The sequence below is a fragment of the Lissotriton helveticus genome, chromosome 2_1, assembly GCF_964261635.1.
Source record: "Lissotriton helveticus chromosome 2_1, aLisHel1.1, whole genome shotgun sequence".
Taxonomy (NCBI): domain Eukaryota; kingdom Metazoa; phylum Chordata; class Amphibia; order Caudata; family Salamandridae; genus Lissotriton; species Lissotriton helveticus.
This window is the reverse complement of record NC_136059.1, coordinates 388,849,490-388,876,186: the sequence shown is the minus strand read 5'-3', so window position 1 is coordinate 388,876,186 and position 26,697 is coordinate 388,849,490. Positions and strand designations below refer to the sequence as shown.

General features: G+C 42.4%; 1 protein-coding gene across 1 annotated transcript in view; it reads left to right on the top strand.

Moving 5' to 3' along the window:
* Positions 1 to 26,697, top strand: part of OXCT1 (3-oxoacid CoA-transferase 1) — a 551,535-nt gene that overhangs the window by 429,457 nt on the left and 95,381 nt on the right. The window contains exon 15 of the mRNA XM_078675010.1: positions 25,983 to 26,063. Coding sequence (XP_078531136.1) covers positions 25,983 to 26,063 — 81 coding nt within the window. The remainder of the gene's footprint in view (positions 1 to 25,982; positions 26,064 to 26,697) is intronic.

Below are 26,697 nucleotides of genomic sequence, written 5' to 3'. Positions count from 1 at the left end.
CCAATGAACCTACAGAATAAAATCCGCAGTAGTTTTCTACATTCCTGTTGAAAGTACAAATGGATCCAGCGAGAACCCTGAAAATTCCCTCAGCTGTTTGTCTACTTTGTCATCTTTTCTTTCAGGTGCCATCCTTTCTATATATAGAAATTCTTGTGGTTTCTCCTTATCGGCTAAGCAATCTACAAAACCTAGTTGACACCCAACTCAACCTAAAGATATCATGGGCTCCTTCAAGTCCTGCTGAATGCTGATTCATTCCTGGATGTCAAGCAGATAGTTTGCGATAAACCCCACATATACTGCAGTGGTTGAAGCTAAATCCCACATAAACTGCATGTGGCTTATTCAGTAACACTTCTGATCATTCACACATCGCTTTCATGCATAGACCTTAAACTTTTCACCCTTCAGCTGACAGCATGTGGTAAACTGTTACGTTTTTTTGTTTACATTCACCTCTCCAGCAAATTGTGCACTGTAAACAATGGACAGACAGCAAGGTAGACACTATCCCTACCTGCTGAGTAGGTTTTAAACCCTCCTCTCTAGCCTAAAACTTGCATCTCATGTAATTGTCCAAGCCATGCTTTTCTCACACTAGACATTAGTAATATTTTTTATTTTTTTTGCTGTGGCATTCCAACTTTTTGCTGGCGTCAAATAAGAGTAGGGGAGGGAGGTAAACTCCGCTCCGCCAGTAAGATCGCAGAGTTTTTCCCACTCTGCGCTCCTCTAGGGGCACGGAGTTTGGCAAAAACTCCACTGAGTTTTTTTCACATGCAGCTCGCCAATGTTAAGTTAGTGAGCATAAAAAAACGAGTTGTAGGCCACCTCCCAGCAGATTTCTCAACATGGATGGTCGCGTCATGTCATTAACGCCTGCTTTAAGAAAGTTACTGCTCACGTTGCGAAAGCTATCACCTGAGCAGAAAATCTACTCGAGCAGCAGAAAGAAGCAGTGCCATCTGGCACCCGCACGATGCAGTTTGCTCGGGACAAGCTGCTTGCCACTTGCGATACTCAGTGGAATCTCCCTTAGTTTTTAGGTAACTCTGCAGAATTTCGAGGAGTAAAACTATCCCACCCACCCCTAATTAATGCGTTAACTTCGGCAGACATTCCGCCGCGATGCGGGCGTTCCATGCAGTGAGCAGGGCTGCGTCGGCCGTTGGTCATGCGCAGCACCCGGGAGGTAGTGCTAGTGTCGGCCGACGCGTGCTCGCAACAGGTTAAGAACATCCGCCACGCTGTTCCTGCCTCAAAGGGCTGTTTAAATTCATCTACACCAGCCCAATTCTAATCAAACTGCACAGCTTCTACTTGCACTCCCTTATCTTCAAATGATGCTTAATCACCAGCAATAATTCTTAACTTCCTGGCTTGCCTGAACAGAATTGGGTGATCTCTTGCATGTGTCCCATGGACAAAGTCCAACCATTTTCCTGACTGGAACTTCAAAATTGGGAGAGAAAGGAAGTGTGTATTATCAGTCTGTGACCACAGACTGTGCAACCACAACCCCCTGTAAAACAGATTGCCCCTTCCCTGTTGTAATTTAAAAACAAGCGTTGGCAAATGCAATAGGTTTTGTCTGTGATTAATAACACTTTCTTTGTTGAAAATTTTAGCTTGATGAGCAGTTGTGCAATATGAGTAAAAAAACTGTAAAAGTATGCTTTGGTGTGTAACCTCACAAAGGGTGAGTGTATGCTCAACAAGCATTACTGGACAACATTATGCATTCTTTTAATGACTATTATGGTAAGTACATTTTGCACAGAATTCGAAGCTTAGCCATGTTGTCTACCACAACTTCTACTGTGTTGCAGGACCTGCTAGTTGGGGGGCCATGCAGAGGATACAAAAATGTAACTGTGGCAGAGAATGCAGCGTTGAGTTTCAGAGTGCAGTGGTGTCGAGTTGAGTAGAGAGCAGGGGCATAGAGTATAGTGATGCAGAGTAGAATGCAGTAACAGAGTGCAACTGTGTAGAGTGCAGTGGCTGAGAGTGGATTGTTTCAGTGTGAAGTGGAGTGGTAGAGGATAGAGTGCGGTTGCGTAAAGTGGTATAGAGTGCAATGCGGTAGAGTGCAATGAGAAGGTGGAATACATTTCTATGCTACCTTTCTATGCATAAGGCATATTATCTGTAAGAGCTAACTAGTCTTATCTTACCAACACCCACAGGGCATTGGAGATACAGATCATGCACTCTACTTGTATTTTGCAAGTTACTTGCTAGACTTGAGCTACATTTACTCCTGACAGAAGATAAAAGTGTGGCAGGACTTTGTTGTAAAGTCCATTTTCATTTACAGATTTGTTAGTTATTAAAGGACTGGGAGGGAGAGTTCAGGAGTGAGTCCCGACTCCGTCCTCTGCAGTTTTACCGATGCTGGCTGGTTTATTGGTGATCGATGGGACATAGTAATTATTACAAGCTATTCTAGAGCACTGTTTGTGCAAAGTTTCCCTGGAGCTGTGTAAACCTGAGGGTGTCTGTGTGGAGAGGAGGACAAGTGGAGAAGTGTTTCCGAATGAGTACTTACAATAAATAGAAAGGTGTAAAAAAGCAGAGATCCCATTATTAACATTAATATGGCGCGATTAAAAGCTGCATGGTGCTGGGGGTCCTGAAACTATCAGGACCTGACACAGTGATTCAGGCTGGTAATTTTATCTCTGAATAATTACAATAGCAGGCTTAATGTGACGAACTTGCTAGTCCTAGAACTACCAGGCTCTTCACCACATCTTTCGCAGTTCCAAATCTGAGCTGATTTCTGCACAAAAGTGCTGCTGCTTTCAGCGAGACTAATTTGGGAGTGGCACGTTTTCACCCAGAGCTATGTTAAAGTACCCCGTGGACACATAGGACGTGCGGCCCCCCTTTCTCCTGTGATAAAGATCGTGCTGGCTCAGATGTAGTCAGACGCGATCTCAAGGAGGTGTGACCCAGTGCAAAGGATTGAATAGTTTGTCATTGAACCCTTCTCCTACTATAGACATGGTCCGAATAACTGTAAAAGCTGTTCTAAGGTCTGTCAGAAAATGGCACTAGGCGCATGACCACAGGCACCCCGGAGCGCGTGAGGAGCAGCGCAGCAGGACGATGACTGATGCTGCACCGGCACCTACTAGAACCGGTGTAAAAATTAAACTAGGACGGTGTGGGAGGTACACACTCACCCTCATGCTGCTGCTATGTACTCCATTGTGTGTCCTGAACTGATTACTGCTCTTGAAGCCACACCTATCACTGTGTTGCACATGTCATAAAGGGGCACTCCCCAGCGTTGCCCCCTAGCTTTTGGGATAAGCGTGCACCACATGTGCCACTGGGTAATAGCGCAGGCACGCATAGTATGCATATTTTATTTTTACAGGACAAAACAGGCATCAAGTTGAAGCTTCTTTATATTCTTAACTATTGCCGAAGTGGGATGGGCGTTGGTGTCAGAGGTGAGTGAAAGGGATCGTGTGTGTTTTGGAGGGTGGCGGTTGAAGACCATGCTGAGTCAGGTGGGGATATTTCAGCCAAGCATCCTGGCCAAAAATAATTTCCCAACTGTGGTTAAAATGATGCAGGGGCAGGAGGGCGAGGTGGGGCTGTTGGAGACAGCCAGAAGTGGAGACAGGATGGTTGAAGGGGGTAAACAAGCCTGTGACCAAGATGAGAGAGCGAAAAGAGATTCGAGGGGCAGCCAGGCACAGGGCAGCTTGTTGGGGAGCAGGACACATGTCCCGGGGACAAAAATACCAAGGAAACGGGCAACTTTAGAGAGAGTTGGACACAGAAACAAACCCCAGAGGGAGGGTGGTGGAATGTTGGTAGCCATATAGACAAGTGGACAGAGGAGCGACTACTAGAGACTAAGTTTTAGATCTCACAGGATGGGGACAGAAACAGGGTGACGCATAAGAGGGATCACAAGGGATGGACACTTCTGCAACGAGATTAGTTTAATGGCGTCAGAGCTCCAAAAAAGAATACAAATGCACCTTGCAAGCACAGTAGAAATGTGTGCTTACAGGATGAGATTATTATTTTTAAAAAGTGTTGACAAAGAAAAAAGCAAAACCCTGTGGCTCGGGGCTGAAACCGAGGCTTGGAGAACAATGCATTCCAAGCCTCATTGAAGAAACGTACGTTACAGGGCAGAGTGGAGCAGAAAGAGCAGAAACTAATGAAAGACACCAGATGGGACGGTGGATGAAAACTTTAAGCCCACTAATAGAAATGCCAGCAGTTGAAAAACAAGCGGAGAGCTGTTCAGGCAAAAGCTTTAAAAAAAATGTCCCAAAAAGCAGATAAAAACATTCCTTGGGCCACGGGAGACCGATGGGAGAAACACACAGAGGAACAGGAAACAGCATGCTACAGCCACTAGAAACAGAGGAAAAGTAAGTGGCAAGCACATGACCAATGAAAAGTGAGGGTGGGATGTAAGCCCCTTTTAGGATTTATATTAAATACTATAGATTTCACAAGTGCAACGCTGTGCAGGTGAAACCTAATTAGCTCATAGGCCAGTTTTTTGAGGAGCATCTTCGTCATCGCTACAAAAAAAATATCTTAATTAGAGCATCCATAATGACCAAGACCTTAAGAAAGACTATTCTTCTCACTGTTGTCCCATCTCGCTTACCCAAGCTGTCTTGCAATCCATCTCTAATCATTTAACCACCATCACTGAATTTTTGACGCTCTGTGTTGTCAACCTGGTTCCTCTAGCGGTTTACATCCCTCCCCTATAGCTTAATGCTAGGTTTGCACTTTTCCACAGATGTTTTCTGTTGAGAAAGTAGTGGCATGTAGAAATATGCTATACACATTATTGAAAGATGTCATCAAATATTCATGTCATCAAGCATGTCACCTGTTCCACACGGTGAGTATAAGCTGATTTGTCAAAGATTTTGAAACAATCCTAGTGTTGATTAGGGGTTGAATACATTATTACCAGTACTGAAGAAGGTGGGGCCTTAATTGCTGAATCAGTATGATATGTTACTTTTCGCTGCTAAGTAAGATCAAAATACACTTTAGCAGGTACTATGTGGGATAGAGAATACTTTGCTGTATATTATAGGGCAACCAGGACTGAGGTGACTTGTAATGTGCTTTGGATATGTAGCAAGCATGTATTTTGTTTTTCTAACAGATGCCACACAATCAACAGTCAACCCAAGCAGCTTACTTCTATGAGCTCTTGCTCCTTTATATGAAAGAGTATGGTAGATGTGTAGAATAAATGCGCAATCTGTAGTACAAAATGAAACCCACCTATATGAAGCTAATAATTTGTGGCTGAAACATAAAGTAGTTTACATAAGTCATTTTTTTAAACCGTTATAGGTCATACAGATTGATAATATTTCCTTTAATGAAGAGTATCCCACAAAAATAAACCAACTAAATAGCAGGTATAATTCTCCCATGTGACCTTATTTTCATCCTCTGTTAGCTCTGGCAGTAGGTAATGTGAGGTGTCAACACCACTGTAATAAGTTATTCAGTTAAACTACCTCATTAAGACCCATATGCATCATTATTGGAAATAGTGATTACCTAATTACGCTTCTCTGTGAATCGCAATTAGGTAATCTCTATTCCTAATGGATGAAACTCCATAAATGTGTATTTAGAGATTCCTAGTCAGTCGAAAAGCTTTCTTTTAATTTTTTTAAGAGCAGACAGTAAGGACCCATTTCTATTTGCAAATGGGTAACCACCCACTTAAAGTAGGTGGTAAAATGCAACTGCATTTCAGTTGCAAAACATTCTTACATACTACTGCAATGCAGTATTCAGAAGACTGTCTAAACATGCCCCTTACTGATACCGAATTGGTATGTATTTACAATTCCAAATTGCGATTTGATAACATGATACCGAATCGTAAATTTGGAATACATACATAGCAAAATGCATTTTACCAGTCGCAAAAGGCCTGATTCGTGGTAAAATACATGATACTTATGGCCCTAGGCATGGAATGACCGCACCGCTGCTTGTTCACCTGCTAGAATTCTTTAATATCAGCATAAAGCATTTCCTTCCTGTTATTGGCTAGCTGATGTAGCATTCCAACTCCTATGGAGTACTTCCATTGCAGTGCTTTAAAGACTATTTTACATCTCTTCAAAGTACACTAAATGATCACATATTAAATTATTTCTCCCATACATGCATTGTGTACAGAAATCAAAGTCTTTCTTGTTTTCTCTGTGCCGTAGACTTACTGTTTTATCAGGACTTGTGTGAATTTTTGTCTCTCTGGTTCCCCATTGTCCTTTCACCTTCATGCGTTGTCTTTCCTATTCTCTTTCTATTTGTTTATTTCCCGTCTTGTATTCTCTGTATACATTTTCTCATTGTTTTCCCCATCTGTCTTATGCCCCTTTTTGTTTCTACTCTGTTTTCAAATAATATACATTTTCAAAGCCAGTAGGTCTGGCTGTAATAAGCTAAAACCTTTTATAGGTGTGCACAAATGCTGTTTCCATGTGTTAGCCCATTAAAGGTAGAAATGTTGGCTTTTGAAAAACTTTATCATTTGATGGTAGAGAAGGAAGAATCAATGGGTTAGAGACCGATGGAGAACACAATGTTGAAACAAGTAATTTTGTTTTTTTACCTTTTATTTATATCTTTTTGTATTCCAACACAGTGCATGGTAATAGGTGCCCTAATCACATTAAAAAACCTAGTTACTTCTAAACTACAATAAGATGATTAAGGGTAAGTTTTTATACAATGACACAAGCGTCCACGTATTCTAAAGAACCTAATATACATTAGGATCACACAAACAGAGCCCAACAGAAGTCTCACAAAAACATTTCCGAGATCAGTATACAACAATTGAACACCAAATAAGGAGTGTTAGAGGGGTGTTGCATCAATTTCTCAAGTATGCCCTGTTTTTAATTTATTTAGTGAAGTTACTTGAACACCATTGTGCCTTTGATATACCGTAAAATACTACATTAGTACCCTGCGAGCTCCAGCAACAGCCTTGAAAGCGCAAATCAAAACAATCTTTGAAGAAAGCGGATCCCCATGGCAAGCGCAATTGTCAGTAGCCACAAAACTGCTAGAAATAAAGTGCAAAACCTGGACAATGCTAATATTTCAATAGCGGCATGGAAAAGAGCGGTGAACAGACAAGTCAAGTACATATCACACGCAACAGACCTGGAAAGTCTGCATCACCATCCAAATCTTTCTACATTGGATGCCTCCTATAAAGTGGGAAAATCACAGCCTTTTCTTGAGCAAGCACTATCTGTCCTATCCCGAAAAAAGATCACTTGCATGAGGCTCCTCGCATTACCCATCGTGGATTTTAATCAAAGCTGGGCTCGCCCGGATAAATTAGCAGCATGCAGACTTTGCAATTACCATGAGGAATCCTGGCTCCATTTGTTGTGTTGTTGTCCAAAGTTAGCTAGTGAGTGGCACCGTTTGGTCACCCCAATCTACAGAGCTCAGGGCCTCACACGATGCAGCGAAATCTCTGACTTGTGTTTTTCTTCAATCTCAACTCAAACAGTTGCACGGCTGGGGAAATTCCTAGAACTAATTCGAGCTGCACTGTCCGCGAAAATAGAGCCCCACAAAGAAAACAGTCGGTCCGGAAGTATGGGTGCCGCGGACATACATCCCATTTAAAAATCAATGTACTTTGTTCTTAAACTGTATATCTAGAATGTGACACTGTTATTAAGGTTTTATGCTCCACTAGTTCGTAGTAACAAGCAGGAATTTAACTTATTTGTTTTTTAGATAATTCTTTTACATTGTTAGTATATTGTAATGATTTTAAATAATCGAACAATAAAAGACTTTTTCACGTTTCATACTGGACTGCTCACAGTAACCGAGTGGGCTCCAAAAGAAGCAGGCAGTAAGTTATTTGTTTGGCCTGCTGTGAATAAATCAGATGTTTCTAAACAAACTTTATCCTGGACCCCATCACTAGCGACCTGTAATTCACAATTCGGTCGAAAACTGGGTATATGACTGGGTATTTTACAGTATATGAAAAGGGCCAAAGAGGTGGAATTCCTGCAGGAGATGGGTGTGGTATTCCTGATACACACACTGATTCCCCATTTCTCATGGAATCCTCACAGGAAAAGTCTGAATACTGCTGTGCTCTGAACTCGGGAAATAACCAGACAAGCTGTATCGGTAATTTCACAAGTAGAAATACCAAAGCAGTGTTTCTAACCACGCCAGTGTTTCTAAACACCAACTTCTGGAATTCTACCTGGTGGCCAACTGACTTTGGCCAAATACCTACCCATTTCACAAAAATCTGAAATCTTGGTGATTTTTGATGACCACCTCATTTTACTGAGCAGAGCAATCACACCACCTCCCCATGCTGTTTCATTATTAGACTATTGAAAAAAGTGTTCCCTTTTATCTCACACGATCGTCAAAAAAAGTTGTAGTTGCGCTCATCCTCTCTAGGATAGACTATTGTAACGCCTTGTTCTTAGGCGTTACGAAAATTGCCACACAAAATCTACAATCTTTACAAAATGCGGCAGCTCGGCTCCTGCTGAAAGTGCCATAATTATGCTCAGTCACTAAACCTATTCGGGACCTCCATTGGTTGCCAGTAGCGGACAGGATTAGGTTTAAATCTTTGTGTATTATTCACAATGCTTTGCATGGAAAGAGCTCTTATTAATTCCTGCAACGGATGCCACGGTCAACAACAGCCCACCTGGTAGAACTTCTCAGGATAAGGGACATTAAATGGGGAGGAAAGGAGCCTATAACATCTTGTAGTTAAACTCTGAAACTCACTCCTTCTGACCCGGAGTTTAGAGTCAAACTTGTTGAGTTTTAGGAAACCGGAAACAACTCAAAAAGTGGCTTTTTAGATCTCAGTCAAAGTAGGTGATCTGTACCAGATTAGTCTGTACCCCCCCTAAGATTTGCGCGCTCTACAAACTTTTACTTACTTACAAAGGATGCAGCAGTTTGCAGTTATGCAGTGCTTGCAGCTAATTGGCTTATGAGACTACTGATAGTGCCTCTCCTTTGCACATCTTGTGGGCAGTGCAGTCCATGCTGCACAGGGTACAAATTAGAAGAATTATTTTAGCTATAAAGAAAATCGTTCCAGACCTGTGGACAGTGCACATTTATGTTCACATTAGCCCCTGGTCTTTGTTGCCACCCTTCCAATCCCATTTTCATGTACGATCAACTGAAGCAGCCTATTGTGATGGTGCACAACTTTCTTGTGGGCAGTCAGCCTGCACTGAGGTCTCTTCTTTAGAGCAGGCAGTTATTTACTTTCTCTGGAAGGTGGAATTCAGGATTTCCACGTTTGTTCAGGTATCTGCCTGTACTCAGTTTAGTTCTATAGCCTTTTACCTAGTTTGGCACTTAACTTGACTATATGTTTTTCTGGCTACTAAATAAAAATGTAACCCTTAATCAAGAAATAGTCACTATATAGTAGTGCATTTATTTTATTTGTATTTATTTTATTTGATGAGTTTTATATAGCACTGGCTAGACCTGTAGGTATCGGAGCGCTTTACATAAGAATCATTGCATTACAAATTACATCCGTTACCAGAGCATAGTAAAACATAGGCAACAAAAGAAAATATAAAATAATGTTACGGTAATTAGTCGGGGGGGAGGAAGGAGATACAGCGGGGAGACGGGTAGAAATGTGCCCAATGTCCAGCTGGGTAGGTGACGGCCGATGGGGTGAACCCGGACCGGTCTCCTCTATAGCTGTCTTGCAGCTCCCCCGGGCATCAGCCATGTTGCTCAGGTCTCAGCGGTTCGGAATATCAAGAAAAACATTTTTTTCTTGCTAACATTAGATTACAGTTGCATAGTCAGATACAGAAGAAACAAATCCCCAAAAAGAGGAATGGGGAAGGGGTCTGGGGTCTGGAAACAGGGGGCTGGGTAACAGATCAGTTCTGACGGATTGGCAGTGGTAGGGAAGTACCACATGGGGGCCCAAGAAGTTAGTCCAGTGCCAAATTCAGTCACCCCATTAGGTCATCTCGGTAATGTGGGGTTACCGTGCAGCTTTGCGTTCCATGCCTCCCTCAGTAGTTCGTGTACTACAGAGCGATCAATCAAAGCGGTGGAGAGATATTAGGCAGGCTTCTGCACTGTATGGTATGAAGTGCATGGCTGCGGTGTGTAAAAACACAAATGATGTGGAATATCAGGCTTCCACTATGCGAGCGCTATCTTATTTGCAGGGAGAAGAGTCCATAATGATGAGGTCAGTTGCGATCATTATATATCCCAAACAACAAATGGGCAGCTGGCAAGCGATGAATTATGGATTTTGCACGAGTGAGGCGCAGTGTTAAGTCACCTAGATGTGTGCACAATTAAAAAGAGAACTGCTGATGTGCGAGCGCTGCTAGCGCAGTTGCCATTTTAGGGTCAAACAGCGTTGAGGGATTGGTCGCACCACAGATCATATTAGGCTATTAAGATAGGAAATAGATAGGTACCTGGAATAGAAATTGGACTGAGAGTAGTGAGGGGCCATCCTTTAGGGGAGCAGTCGCTTAGGGAGCAAACAATTGTGGTGAGATGGGTGTGGACGGGCATCGAGGGACACTGCTGCCGCCATTACAAAGTCAGGCTGGTACAGGCAGTATCACGGGAGCTATCGCCGTGAAGAGCGAATGCACCGCAGATACAACTAGGACCTGAGGGTACCTTGAGCAGCAGGGCACAAACAGTCTCCCTCCACAGGAATCTGCCCCTCGGCGAAGAACTCAGCTGAACCTCCAGATGTTGCGATCGCAAGCGTCTGCCATTTTGGAGCCGATGCTATGGTTCCAACACAGTGGAAACTTTGGAACGAAACTCCGCCGCAACTAGTGTGAGCCGTTGGCTTGATTGTCTCCTCCCCTGGGCCTCCATGGAGTTGGAGCTCCGGCCCTGAGATCCATGCAGTCCACTCACAGGAAGGTCCGAGTAGTTCAGCCTCTGCCCCCGTCGTTGCCCCGGGGAGCAACCGGAAGAGACTCCACCGAGGAGAGGGTCCAGAGCTCGGCCGACGGTGGAGGTGTCAGCTGTTACACCAGGGAGCCATTAAAGACACCGCAGAGGTGAACAGGGTCTCAGGACCCAGGACGGTGTCGGTGTTGGTGGCATCGATGGGAACATGCCAGGGTGGGATTATTGACCGAGTTGATACCGAAGCCGGGAGGTCCCGCTCAGGGCTCCGTCCAGGCGGCCATCTTGAGACTCGAAGCACTCTAAGCTGTAAGAGGATGTTTCTCATTCAAGGGTTTTGCACCATCACCCCTATAACTTAATAAGCCTTTGTTCTCTCCCTCTGTCACACTGTGTGCAATAACAAGGAAAATCAATGCATCAGGCAGTGAAGAGAGTGACATGGCCTCAAAATATACAAGGTGAGTTAAATTCACCAAAGTGGAGACCGATTCAGTAAGACTGGGATGTGCCTTTGTCGCAGGCAACAGACTGGCCACCAACATCCTTTAATGGTAGGGTGGATTTGAAAGCATTCGGGAAAAGTTGGGCCTGGAGGCTAATCTCTGTCGGCTACTTCTGAATATTCTTTTTTGCAGGCAAGAGTGAGTTTGCCTCCATATTCAGTAAATGCAACAGATTTTCTATTTCACAGCTTGACCGGGAGTAAATGAAAATACTGCTCACCACTGTTTCATCAGTACAGACTGAGAATATTTTTTAAGGCTTTTGGCTGGAAGTGGCAGGCGTAAATTATTTTCCAATCTGTCGTTCTGGGGTACATGTATTGAGAACAATTACTCAAAATGCCTTTTTTAAACTCCTAGTGCATGAATACCTCCTGACGAAAAGAGGATTTTTGGGTACTTAAAAAGTCATATGTGGCCCAATTACGTACCTTATTAAATTTCAAAAGCCGTGGGCTCTAGTTTTTACAATAGATTTTTTTTACTGTATAAAATGTTACACCATAGACTCCGTGATCGTGAATAACAGAGCATTAGCATAACAATAACTGTTTGAGCTAGGAAAGGGAGGGTGTAGGGTAAAGAAAATGCTCTAATTACCTAACGGTAATTGCATTATTCTGACTCCTGTTTCCTCGCTTCCTATCATTACAAAATGAGCCCATCCCACCTCTCTAGACATCAATTACCACGTCATATACTACATATAAAGAACTACCCCTCCTCCTGTTTAGTTACAAACCATGACTTACTCAACGTTAGTTGGCCTGGAATGCTTGGGCAGTTAGGAAGGAAGGGATGTAATGATTGGAAGCATGGAACAGGAGTCAGAGAAATGCAATTACTGGCAAATAATTGAAGCAATAGCTTATCGTCTTTACCCTCGCTTACCCCATTACAAAAGGAAATATACAGAGCTATATCAGGACAGCCAAATGTTCCTGCAAAGACCCAAACTGTATTGATTAAAAAAAACACAAAAGAGAATACTTTCTTTGCATAATAGTGGATAAAACGATATAACCCAAAACAACATTGAGTTCTACCTCTAGCACAAATCTATAGTGAGAAGCAAAAGACAACTCAGAGCCTGAGTAGCTGCCTTACAGATTTTAGCTATGGAGGCCCCTTAAAGCTCAGTACATGAGGTAGGCATAATCCTAGTAGACCTTCCTTGTACCTCGAGAAGACAATCCTGTCTTACAGATGTGTAGGCCAAGTAAATGAAAGTAACAAAAGAGAGAGTGAGGGAAATTTACAAATACTTATGTGAGGTGGGAACTCCTGGTCCCTGAGATTAATTGCAAAAACAAAAGAGGAGTATCCCCTCGTGGGCAGAGAGATTATTCTCTGGACATAGGCTTAAGTGCTCTAGTCAGCACAATATGCCCCAACCTAATAGCGGATAATGCATATCCTTATAGAAGACCCCTCACTCACCAACCTAGTTGGTGACATGCTTCATCATCGGGGTCCCACCCCATAGGCCGGAACCAAACCTACTTGGTTCCGGCTGGAGGTGCCCCGAGGAATCTCGGGGCACCTCCAGCTGGAACCAAGTAGGGTTTCTGCCTGATGATCAGAAGCTGCAAGAGACGGACTCTTGCCGTCTTGGAAACGCTGGTGCCCATGAAGCGGTAGTGCCGCAACGAAGCGTTTTTTTCTTAAAAAGAAAAACGCACTATTTTGCACGAGTTCGCAATTTGTGAACTCTAACTTGGACTAGGGCAGGACGCACCTTAGCGTGTGCGGACCACCCAGTTCAATATAACACGGTCCTGACGAAAACCAATGAATATATACAATGGTTGAAACATGTAGACCTTTTAACTAATAGCGTTGTAAATATCACATCTCACATAGCACACTTTGCTATTTTTAAACACTACTTTTGACACCAAAGCCTACCTAATTAGGCACAGGTGCCACACATTTTTAACAAGGGTTCAAGCACTCAAGAATAAATACTTGCAGTGAGTAGTTTTGGCCCTTTTTAAACTCACTTTTTTTGATCGTTATGCACACATAAAAGAAAATACTAACCAGCTCCACTGTAGTCCGGTGTCGCAGCACACCCTGTAGGCACTCGGCCTATGGGGTGGGACCCCGATGATGAAGCATGTCACCAACTAGGTTGGTGAGTGAGGGGTCTTCTATAAGGATATGCATTATCCGCTATTAGGTTGGGGCATATTGTGCTGACTAGAGCACTTAAGCCTATGTCCAGAGAATAATCTCTCTGCCCACGAGGGGATACTCCTCTTTTGTTTTTGCAAGTAAATGAAAGACCTAACTCACCTACTCCGAGAATAAGTAGAAGATTTAAGCTCCTTTTCATCTGTCCCAAAATTTATTTTAAAAAACGACTAAGAGTTGAAAATGAGCTACCCTGTCCAAGTAAATAAAAAGTGCTCTCTGAACATCAAGATTGTGTAAAGTCTGTTCTCCTCTGTAGTAGAAACATCGTACAATGATGAGACAATTAGCTCCTGCTCCCTATGAAAACTGCTACTAATTTTGGGAAGAATGGAAGTAAGAGATTGTAAAATCACTCTGCAAAAAGGATGCTTGAAAGATAAAGCTCCTAGCTCCCCTAAATACCTGGCTGAAGTTATTGCCACCAAAACAAGGCTGAAGAGTCCAGGTATGGATATCTATACTCTAAAGGTTCAAAAGGAGGATTCATGAGAGCCTCCAAAATCAAAGATTATGCACAGGTAGGGAACTGCTTGTCTGGAGAAGGAAAAACATTACTTAAGCTCTTAAACAGACGGTTTTCCAAGAACTTCTGAAAGCTTTTATTGCCGCCTACTGCAGTTTCAAGGTAAACACATTCAACCCTAGGGAAGCTCCATATTGAAGAAAGTACATCACTGAAAAAGAGCCTGAAGTAGTGGGCTCTAATTCCTTACAATTATATAATTTGCTAAAATAATGCCAATACCACAAACATGACCTAATAGTTGAAGAATTCCAAGAAACCTGAAGAATATTAATAAGGCCAACTGGTACCCCCATTCACTAAATCTAACATCTCAACCTCCAGGCTGATAGATTCAGCTGGATAGAACGTGCCTTTGCAAGATTGTTAAAAGAAGCGGGAGGTATTCGGTGGTAGCCTGCATTCCGCTGACTGCCTCATTGTTACTAGAAGAGGAGTGAGCCCATTCTGGAGCTATCATTATCACAGATGCCTTCTTTCTCCTCACTCTGAGTATGAAACTGAGAATCCGGTGAAACAGAGGAAACACATACTGAAATCCCTGAGGCCATCTGCATGAAAGAGCCTTCACAGCCCATGCATGCTATTCGTTAGTCCTGGAACAAAATTTATTCACCTTTACATTGAGAAACGAAGCAAAAAGGTCTATCACTGGGTGACTCCATCTGTGAGTGCGCTCCACAAACACCCTCTGACAGACAAAAAGTCACAAAAGATGGAATGTCTCTGCTGAAATTGTCTGTCGAGGTGTTGGATGTTCCTTGTATATGAATTGCTGAGATGGAAATCAGTCTGGGCTTGGCCCAATGGAACACTTGTACGCCATCCTCAACAGGAAACAAGACTGGTTTCCCCCCTGACAGTTGACATAGGCCTTCGCTATCATATTGTCTGTCCTACCTAGAACCACTGTTCCCTTCAAGAGCTGAGAAAATGACTTTAGGGCTAGACGAACAGCCTCCAGTTCTCTCCAATTAGATGAAGTTTTCAGTTTCCAAATGAATTTCGCAACAGCTCTAACGGTATTGATTTACAAGCAGTCATAAAATAATCAAACAGCAAACGGAAACATTGCAAAATCTGAACAGACTACACTTACTGTTACTCAAGATAACAGGTAAACTGCATGCAGTGAATCAGTCGAAGAAACTGGCAGCCACTGCACAAGCTGTACACAATGTACCCACCACCATCTCACCCCTTTAAAAGATAATCCCCAAATGTTATATAACAGTAGATTCTGGTAGTTAAGGTTATTAATCTCACACCGTTTCAGAGATCTACACAATATTTCATGCTGGGGGTCGCGTAACTAGTTAGCATGGAGGAGTCTCGTTCGTTATCTAATAACTAGTTACGCGACCCCCAGCATGAAATATTGTGTGACTAGTTGATTTGTACATATGATAAAAAAATGAAAAAGGTTTTTTAAAAAAGAAAGTTACAAATCATAACTATTCTTTGTGTATCTTTTTTTCAGTTGGTGTTAATAGCCACTAGATGAACGTTATAATATTATGATAGATTGACTCTGTACAATTCATAATGTTTCGAGACAGATAATTTCTAGTATCTGTCCCTGCTAATTATTTTTCTTTAAGTAAAATACCGTTGGCATCACTTGTCTTTAGTAAAAAGCAATAGTGTTAATAGGCCTAGAGCAGGTTTTAGTTCAATATTACTTTTAGTAATAAACATTTTCAAAGGTAGAGGTTTGGTTGGATACAGGTAAGTAACAAACAGTTAATAAGGACCAAAGGGAATTTTTAAGACCACGCTCTAATATGTTCCCTATACACTTCTAACAACATGTATATTAGAGGGTCTACGCCAAAGTTCTACGTATGATAAAGCCTACAAGAAACCCCTAAGACAACCTGAAACTATGTGTGTCTGGAAAGGTCATCCCCCAAGATGGTCAAAGAGGGATGCCCATCAGTCACCACACGGAACCGCCCTTCATCATTTGGGATTCCATCAAGACCGCCACTGGGATAGCCAATCCACTATCACGGTCGGGGGTCCAGATGATAACAAGGACTCCACCGCCGGTCAGTAAGGTCTAACAGTGGTCTTGCTGCTCAAGTTCTGAGGATTTTAGTATCAACACTGGGGGACTGATGTTGCAGTGCTCAAAAAGGTGAGAAATTAGGTAAATAAGTGATCATAAAATTGGATAGGGGGGTTACTCATAACTTTATTCTGGTGTTCCCCACCCTCCCAGGGTTAAAAAGTAGTCAGTGACAGTCACACAGATATAGACTGTCAGAATGTTCTATGTGGTCGACATGTTTCAGCAACCTAGTGACAGATTTGTCGTTGCTTTCTTCAGGACCAATTCTGCTGATAGCTACTGCAATGGTGATTGTGAAAACAAATAAGTGCTCAACATCAAAAATTAAGACACAGAGGTCACCTGATATCCCTAGGTGTTCTGCTCCCTCTCTTCAAGTTCTGTGAAAAAAAAGAAAGGGAAAGGTATACAAATTGACCCCAGGGTATCCCATAGGACAAATCAACGTATAACATTATAGTCGTTATTACGACTAATAATCAGTATCACTAATGTATACAGATGCCACTATACATTAAGTGTACACGTATTAGCATTGGGCCACTGTGAAATATCAATGAAAAGGAAATATTTGTTCATTCCATCTTACCGTACTCGTGAGAGGTATGGACCTCACCCCACCTGGCCACGGCTCAGGAAAAGGGGAAGCACCGCACTATGATAGAAAAAAAGATTAAATAACACCTTGTTAAGTAAAACCCAAACTATCAATTACTTGAAAAAATTCATGGCAGCTCACCAAGCCGAGATATCACCCACTCTCAACTCATAAGACAATACAATCAGGTTCGTGGTGGGAATCGTATGTTGGTGGTCACGTACACAAACAGCTTCACACTGTGTCAGCCAGACTCCCATTTTTACAAAGATTATGCGCCAAAAAACTACTCGTTGATAAGTGGCATAACCGTCAGTAGTTATGATAGAGAAAAGATTTATCGTGCCGCGTATGTCTCACACAGAAAAGCTACTCGTTTTTCTATGGCCGCAGTATTTAAAGTGAAAAAAAACCTATCATGCCGCATAGATCTTTATCAAGGTAGGAGCACTAAGCCAAGAACTCCTATACAGCCCGACATGCTGAATTGGGTGCACCAAATAAAAATGCAAATGCATTAGTGAGAACGCGCACAATCGTTCCCTACCTTTCCGTCGGTACTTCGCGTCGGCGTCCAAGCCGATCGGGGAGGTACCGCGGGAACGACGGGAAACAGTTTAAATGGTACTGCGCGATTGGTTCACAAAAGATCACGTGACGCACTGAAATAACAACTCACTGCTGATAGGCTAAAAAACGGCAAAGTACTGACCAATCAGAGTGCCGTGTGGCACAATAACAAAGCAACTTCGCTGGTGTTTATTAAGAGACCTCCTCCCTCATCAGTTTGCTTGTATCAAAAAAACGTGTAAACAACTTTATTGAGACACAGTCCGAATAAATACATGCGGACATGTAGAATGAAAAACGATGAGGGACAGGGTGTGACAAATGTATCAGCTATTCGCAAAGTGCAATCAGAACTGGTAATCCAGCTACACAATGTCTGTAAGTAATGTGATGACCATTTGGTGAGCAAAAGGGAAACAAATTAGTACTTCACCATGATATTTCTAATGATTTCCACGGTCAAAACACTTCCCTTTTGAGATGCCAAAAAAAGGGTAGTTGTTATCTGAGAGAAAAAACGACAGAGGGGTTTATACAAAGATTGACACGTCCCAACAAGGGGGAACCAGTGGAGTTCAGAACCCCCTACCTCATATTGTAGTTAAATTATTACTCTCAAGTAGCTGCTAAGTGCAATCAAAGGGTCGACCAGGGTATGTCATCATTCAAACCCACCCGGTTGGTGCCCATCTTAAACACCCATTTTTGTTCTTTTAGCAGAAGGTATTTAGATACATCCGTGACATGCGCCGGGATGTGAGGCTGTTCAATCACAGTCCACTGAAACGCAGTCGACGGATGGCGTGCTTCTAGAAAATGATTAGTGAGTTTAGTCGCTTGCCTCTTACACCTAATAGTGCTTGTATGTTCAGAGATTCTAACTCTGATTTTGCGGGTCGTCATCCCTACATATTTCAACCCGCAAGGACAGGTGATGAGATAAACGAGATTTTCACTATTACAATTCGTGAATTTGGACTGAATCCACTGTCTGGAAGTACCAATGTCGATTTCAGTTGTCTTTCTCGTTTGTGGGCAAGATTGACACATCCCATAGGGATGATGACCCGTAACGGGAGGGAGATCCCACAACGAACCTAGAGCCCTAGGTCTGTCTTCACGTGGTCGTGTATGGACCAAACGGTCCCTGAGGCTAGGCCCTCTTTTAAATGAGAACAAAGGATTTTGAATTGAGACATCGTCAGAGTTGAGAATAGACCAATGCCTCTTCACCACTTTCTGTATGTTATTGGACAGAGTCCCGAAAGTGGTCACAAAAGGGATTCTTTCCAGTGGAGGTTTCTGTACGGAAGGTTCCAAAAGGGCCAGACGGTTGTTGTTGCGAGCACGTTTTAGAGACCGTTGTACTCATTTAGGAGGATACTTTCTAGAGATTACTTGCTCCTTGAGAGCCAGAGAGTGTGTTTTGAAAGCCTCTGCATTAGAACAATTCCTCTGAACCCTTAAAAACTGCCCATATGGTAGGTTGTCCCGTAAGGATTTCGGGTGATGACTGTCGAAACATAACAGGGAATTTTTTGCCAAAGGTTTCCTATAAAGTTCAGACTGTAACCCCTCTGGAGTGGCGATGATCAATAAATCAAGGAATGCTAGTCTATCCCTTCCAACTTCAATTGTAAAGCGAAGGAAGTCATTACGACTATTCAACCAGGATAGAAATTCAATGCACCTTTCCTCAGTCCCCCGCCATACCACTAGGACATCATCAATGTACCTTCTCCAAGTTCTAATACACTCTACAAAAGGGTTTGTGGTTACCAGTACGTGCTCCTGTTCAAAAGAATGAACATATAGGTTTGCCAAGCTAGGAGCGTAAACGCTCCCCATACTGGTACCTGATACCTGAAGGTACATTGAGTCCTCAAATTGAAAAAAAATTCTTTTCATAGCCAAGGTGGCACAGGCCATGATAAAGCTTACAGGAGTAATACTGTCTAGATCTTTAGACTGAAGTAGAAACTGAATCACTTCAAGTGTCTCATCCTGAGGTATGGACGTGTAAAGTGCCTCAACGTCAAAAGATACAAGGAGATCAGTATTCATATCAAATTCAATTTCTGGTAACAGACGTAAAACGTCGGTGGTATCCTTCAAATAGGTCGGCATTTCTCGGACCATAGGGCGCAGAAAGTGGTCAACAAATGTTGACAAAGGTTCAAGAACAGAACCAATGCCCGAGATAATAGGGCGACCCGGAGGTGGTCTTTGCTTCTTATGCACCTTGGGAAGGGCATAAAAATAACTGGATGCGTGGTACAAAGAAAAGCAGCTTCCTGTGACGTTATCCACCCTTCGGACACCGCTTCTTCCGTTATAGTCTGAATTGTGGCTTTCAGTTCTGATGTAGGATCAATATCCAAACGGCGATAGGATCTTACATCGCCTAATTGGCGTAAACACTCAGCTCGGTAGGTGCTAGTGTCCAAAAGGACAATAGCACCCCCTTTGTCCGCTGGCTTGATGGTCAATTGGGTATTCATAGATAATGTTCTGAGAGCTAATTGTTCATCTTTAGGAAAGTTGTTGTAATACTCCTTTTCTTGTTGTGTGAAAAGGTTCTCAATACCCTTCTCGATAGCCTGTTCAAAGGCCAAGACCTTAGGGGGCATAGAGTGTGATGGTGGGTAAAAAGTGGATTTTTTTCTTTAACCCAGTATTCACATCTTGCATTCCAATCTCTTGTTTATTTGCAAAGAAGAAGTGTAATCGGATCTTCCGTAGGAATTTCGACACCTCGAGTCGTGTTTCGAAGTGATCATTCCTATGAGTAGGTACAAACCCCAAACTTCTATTGAGAGCCTTTTCTTCAATAGGTGTCAGTACATGTTGGCTCAAATTGATCACAAGCCCGGTTCCAGGCTGGTTGCCGCCTGCTCCTTGTTCTTCGTAGTGGTACTTCTCAGGCTCCTCACAGATGTCGTTGGTGGACTGTAATGCACCTGTGGTTGTTGCTGTTGTGGTTGTTGTTGGCCTCTTCTCCTGCCACGAGAGCGTCCTCGGCCTCCGCCTAAAAAAAGGCTGTCCTCCAAAATTGGTCGGGTACTGGGGTGGAAAAGGACCCATCTGTTGTGGTCCCATTTGCGGAGGAAAAGGCGGACCGCCGAACTGCCACGGGTTAGGTTGCCACCCCATAGGTGTTTGATTCTGTTGGCTTCCTCTCCAGTTGTTTCGGGGGTTCCTTTTACCACGACCCTGCCTCGAGAGCCCTGGCTAGTAGAGCTAGTGTCACTTCCTGACGAATTCTCATCCGAACTTGACGTACCATAACTAGACCCTGTTTTCCGCCCTTTCCCAGAAAAATCTGGTGGAATGTAGGTATCACTTGTATAGGGGTATACCTTGTCGAATTTAAATTTGTCAAGATCTTTTCTAAATTTTTCAATCTTGACTGACAAGGTAAAATCCCTGAATTCCTTGCTGCTTTTATTCGTTTCATCTACATTCTTCTGGAAGGCTTTACCAGAAATGGTAGTCTTAATGTGGGACTCAAGGACCTGGATCTCGATAAGTATTGCATCCGCAATTCTCTTCGAGTTCTGTATGATTAAAATAAGCCAGTCCCTGGTGCATCGCCATGCGATGAGTGACCAACTCTTTAGGAACTCCTTATCCGACAGGAAGAGTCTAGGATTATTTGTAACAATCAATCCAGTGGGTGCACAGTTGTTGCGTAAATATTGTGCCATTACAGTACCATGTAAGGTTGTCCGCGTGTGTGATTTCTTGAGTACCAGTACCTTGCCCCACTCATCCTCATTGCTAGTAACTGGAGTGGGTGCAGTCTCTAGGAGATCAGGGTGTTCGGCAAGGACTGACTGTACATCATCCTCATTAAAGGAAAGGCCTTGGTTCTCGGCCATGCTACAAACGAGTGAGGGTGAGTAAACCCGAGCACGATGGCGCCGTAAAAAAAAGTCTCAAGCAAACAAAGTGCTAAGGAGACGCTGAACACCGTGTGTGACGGTGGCATCAATCAGCAGTAATAAAATACTGTTGTGAAAAAAGGTCCGCAGTCACAGCGACTGCTCAAGAACAAGTAACAAACAGTTAATAAGGACCAAAGGGAATTTTTAAGACCACGCTCTAACAGGTTCCCTATACACTTCTAACAACATGTATATTAGAGGGTCTACACCAAAGTTCTACGTATGATAAAGCCTACAAGAAACCTCTAAGACAACCTGAAACTATGTGTGTCTGGAAAGGTCATCCCCCAAGATGGTCAAAGAGGGATGCCCATCAGTCACCACACGGAACCGCCCTTCATCATTTGGGATTCCATCAAGACCGCCACTGGGATAGCCAATCCACTATCACGATAACAAGGACTCCACCGCCGGTCAGTAAGGTCTAACAGTGGTCTTGCTGCTCAAGTTCTGAGGATTTTAGTATCAACACTGGGGGACTGATGTTGCAGTGCTCAAAAAGGTGAGAAATTAGGTAAATAAGTGATCATTAAATTGGATAGGGGGGGGGGGTTACTCATAACTTTATTCTGGTGTTCCCCACCCTCCCAGGGTTAAAAAGTAGTCAGTGACAGTCACACAGATATAGACTGTCAGAATGTTCTATGTGGTCGACATGTTTCAGCAACCGAGTGACAGATTTGTCGTTGCTTTCTTCAGGACCAATTCTGCTGATAGCTACTGCAATGGTGATTGTGAAAACAAATAAGTGCTCAACATCAAAAATTAAGACACAGAGGTCACCTGATATCCCTAGGTGTTCTGCTCCCTCTCTTCAAGTTCTGTGAAAAAAAGGAAAGGGAAAGGTATACAAATTGACCCCAGGGTATCCCATAGGACAAATCAACATATAACATTATAGTCGTTATTACGACTAATAATCAGTATCACTAATGTATACAGATGCCACTATACATTAAGTGTACACGTATTAGCATTGGGCCCATACTGTGAAATACCAATGAAAAGGAAATATTTGTTGTTCATTCCATCTTACCATACTCGTGAGAGGTATGGACCTCACCCCACCTGGCCACGGCTCAGGAAAAGGGGAAGCACCGCTCTATGATAGAAAAAAAGATTAAATAACACCTTGTTAAGTAAAACCCAAACTATCAATTACTTGAAAAAATTCATGGCAGTGCACCAAGCCGAGATATCACCCACTCTCAACTCATAAGTAAATACAATCAGGTTCGTGGTGTAAACCATGCCAGAGCACGTATTGGGCTTTTTCTAGTTAGGAACCTCACTTTTGTATACAATTATCTATTTGAACAAAAAAAAAACGTTTCTGAGAGGTACAACTCCCTCACAAAATTCTGTAATTGTTCTTTAGGCTCCTATTAGCCTCAGATAAACTGCGTTCCTTGGGTTAGATGAAGATAACAAGTGAAATAGTGCCTGCATAAACCTGTTTATGCAGTGAATGTAAACCTGTGCTACCGGCTGGAGTGGTACTGTTCTAGTTACCAGGGAAACGTCTCCTTTCTAGATTTCTAGTCTGCCTTTATTGTGTGATAGCCAGTGGTAGAGCAAAATAGCTCTATGTGCAGGGCTGTGCTTTTGTGGTAGAGTGCACTGAAATAAAATACAGTTGTTTTAAAGTAGTTACCACGATGACAGTAAGTTGTGTTTGCTATACCTTTATGTGAATCACACATTGGCATGATTTACTGCTAAAGTACCAACAAAAGTATATTTGCTCTAAAGAAATGGCTTTTGCGATTTTTTTTTTTTTATTGCGATTCCTTAATACTCTCAATTAAGGAATCGCAAAGGCCAACATTGATGCATGTGGGGGTTTATGTTTTGGGCAGAAACAAAACAATTTAAAAAAAGTCTTTTCATAATAGTAATGTAAAATCCAACCTTACCATTAAATGTGGTTCCAAATTAGTATTAAAATGAATGGTTGAGTTATTTTTCTAGCTATTCCAAGACCTTATAGAGCACTTAAGTGATGTAGTGTAGACCCGTGTTAGCTTATGGGTGGCCAGCCTTGCCACACTGAAAAGACTCTTGGCATGTTTTCACTGCCAGGACATGTAAAATATTAAATATATATGTCCTACTTTAAAAACCCTACCTACTGTTGTATGGCGTTTTAGATTCAGAATGGATTTTCCAGATTCATGCCCTTATATAGGTACAATCCACATTGCCCTTATATAGGCATAGCAATCAAGCCCTTATTTAGGCATAGCCCATGCAATCCAAATGCAGGCATGGCTTCTTCCATACGTTCACCAAACGTCACAACGATTTCTTGGAAAACCAGCTTAAGCCGTTAAGGACTTCCCCTTGCTTGAATATTGATTTCTCCAAGAACTCAGTTAGTTTTACAATGAACATCTATTCCTTAGGGGTGATTCATGATGTTCATATGCCCGACTTTACGTTAATACTGGCATTCCTAAACACCTTCAAGGTATAAATATACCTTCACATGCTATGACAAAGCACGGTGGTTCGTAGCAGTTCGATGACCTACTTGCCCGACGCAGCTCGCTACAGCAAGTGCCAAAGGAAGCCGACTCTCCTGCTGACGCACTGATCAGGAAGGTGCCCTCCTCTGCTGAGAAATCCAGCTAGTGTTTTGACTCCCCTCGTGGGGTGTTGGGAAATCGAGTCCCGAGACAGAAGTACCAGACCTCCTTCATTCTAAGAGCTGATTAGAACCTAGAGAAACCTTTGGTAGATTCTTGGCAAAAACTAAACCTATGCTAAAGACCATACCTACTTCTTCCCTCAACTATTCCTAGGTTGGGTACATTGAGGTAGGTGTATTTTAGAAGCACCAGTTGAGTATTTTAGCCTGTGTTATTTATGTATGTATTTTTATATGGCTTAGAAACCATACAATGCTGTTACAGTATTATTTTATAATACTATTCAGACTGTACGCATTATATTTTGCATTCTAACGATTGTAGCAGTTCACCTCTCTTGCATGAGAAAGAAGACTGTTCACTAAACCTTTTATTGAAAACACCCGTCTCACTATTTCTCTGCAAACTCTGTAGAAACGAAGCATGCATGATTGACTGAGTGAAATACTTATCTATTGTTTCCACGACTCTGAAGATAGTTATTCCAGTCCTAGGGAAACAAAGTTGTCATGTTTATGCGGTTGTCACAAACTAATCCCGTCTTGTGAATTCGAGAAAGTTTCTAGTGACCTCTGAGCTAGCTGGCACTCAGTTAAGTTTAGTATATTCGATAGAGACCTACTGACCTAAGTCCTACGTCATTGCTATAGGATATATTATTACAATGCGCAGAGCCTATTGGGAATATAGGAACTACACTAAACTACTTTTGGGGTGATGTATGAATATTAAAAGGGAAGGACAGGCCTGTCAAAAGGGTTATTCTGACAGTCGTAATCGCAGTTTAAAGCTGCTCACCCAGGCTGTAGTGGTAGGCCTGGGGATAGGTTTGTAAATTGCTACTGTAGTGGGTAGCACAATAAGTGCTGCAGCCCACTGGTAGGTTTTAATTTTCATGCCCTGGTACATATAGTACCATGTAGGAGTTGTGCAAGTAAATTAAAAGCGACAATCAGCTGTACGCCAATTTCAGCATGCTTGAAAGAGAGAACACAAGTACTTTACCACTGGTTAGCAGGGGTACAGTGTGCCGTCATATGACCACCAAATCATGTTCAGCAAAAAAACATAAAAAAATCTGGGGGAATACCACACAAAATATGGACATTTTAAATAGTCAAAATAATCTAATTGGTGTAAGGTAGCGAGTGCACTTTTGTAAGGTTCCTTTGTCATAACCCTGCTGATGGTTAGAATTTGCAGCCTCTGCCAAGCATCAAGCTCCTGGTCCTGGCATGCAGATGCTCTCCTTCCACTTCGTCCCTTTGATTTATGTTGACCTTCGGCAATCTGCAGTTCCACCAAAGGATTTACCTTGTACGTTGATGTCAGTTTTTCAGTTGCGGACTGAATTAAATGGACGTGTCTAATTTATTTGCAAAGATTAAGGGTGAAAGCCATCCCGTGCATTGCGTTGTTAGGTGTTTCTAATATAACAGGGAGAGCAATTGGCTTAAGTAAAACGTGTTTATTGGTTTGTCATTTCCCCGTGCTTAATTATCTGTGTAAGAGCCAGCCAGATGTTGTAGCCATATTGTGTATGCTTCCCACTAGCTGTTGTCTTGGCTCAATGAATGGTAAGGTCATATTTCTCAGCAAATAAAAGCTTCATGGACTCGAGCCTTATGCCACGTTTAAGTTGTGATAAGTATTCCGCTTGTCTGCAGTTAAACTTGTAAACTGTATTAGATTTTGTTTGTAAACATTTTTATAGGTGAAAAGTTAAATGGCAGGTAATCATTCATTTTATTTTGTTCAGCATATGAAACTTACGTAAGTAAAATATATTGTGTTCGAAGCATTTACGATGGGTCTTGCTAGCTTACTTTTCTGTAATTTGACATCTTAAGAAATGAGATGTAGAATGCATATATATGGAGTTAAAAACGTCAATTCTTTTCTTCAAAGGATTTACTTTTGAATTTGTTTCAAATTAGGGTGGTGGACACAAAATTATGGAGAAGTGTAACCTTCCTCTGACAGGAAAGCAATGTGTGGATCGCATTATTACAGAAAAGGTAACATACGTTTTATTTCTTATTATTTCTAGTTTGTTTTTGCAATAAAAAGGTAACCTACGTATGTGTGTTTTGTGTGTGTGTATATATGTGTGTGTGTGTGTGTATATGTATATATATTATCTACTGGCGGTCGCCAGTAGGTAGTTATAGTTAGGATCGTTTTCCATAGGAAATCCGCAACATTCTATTGGGAATAACTTTGGCGCCGAATGAGGGATCTGCCTGTAATTTTCCTTAACTTTGCCTCGCTGCGCTCCGCTCCTTCCCTGAAAGTTTCGGGGGGATCAGTCAAGCGGGGCCGAGATAAAAGGGGGGTCCCAAAACGTGTTTTCCCCATGTTAATTTCCATAGGGCGGTTGGACTCACTTTTAGCCCGAACGGCTGAATGGATTTCCACCAAACTTGGCAAAATTGTAGGGACTGGTACCCCGATGTGCCTTTGCTATGTCTCAAGATATATGCTCCAGTGGTTTCTACGAAAATTAACTTTGAAAAAATATATATTGGGCTACATTTGGCTATATATATGTTAGAGCACAAATGTTGCCCAATGTAGCCCAATGTAGCCCAAAGATGGCCACCAGAGACAAAAAAAACAAATGTAGCCCAAATATCAGCCAGATGTAGCCCA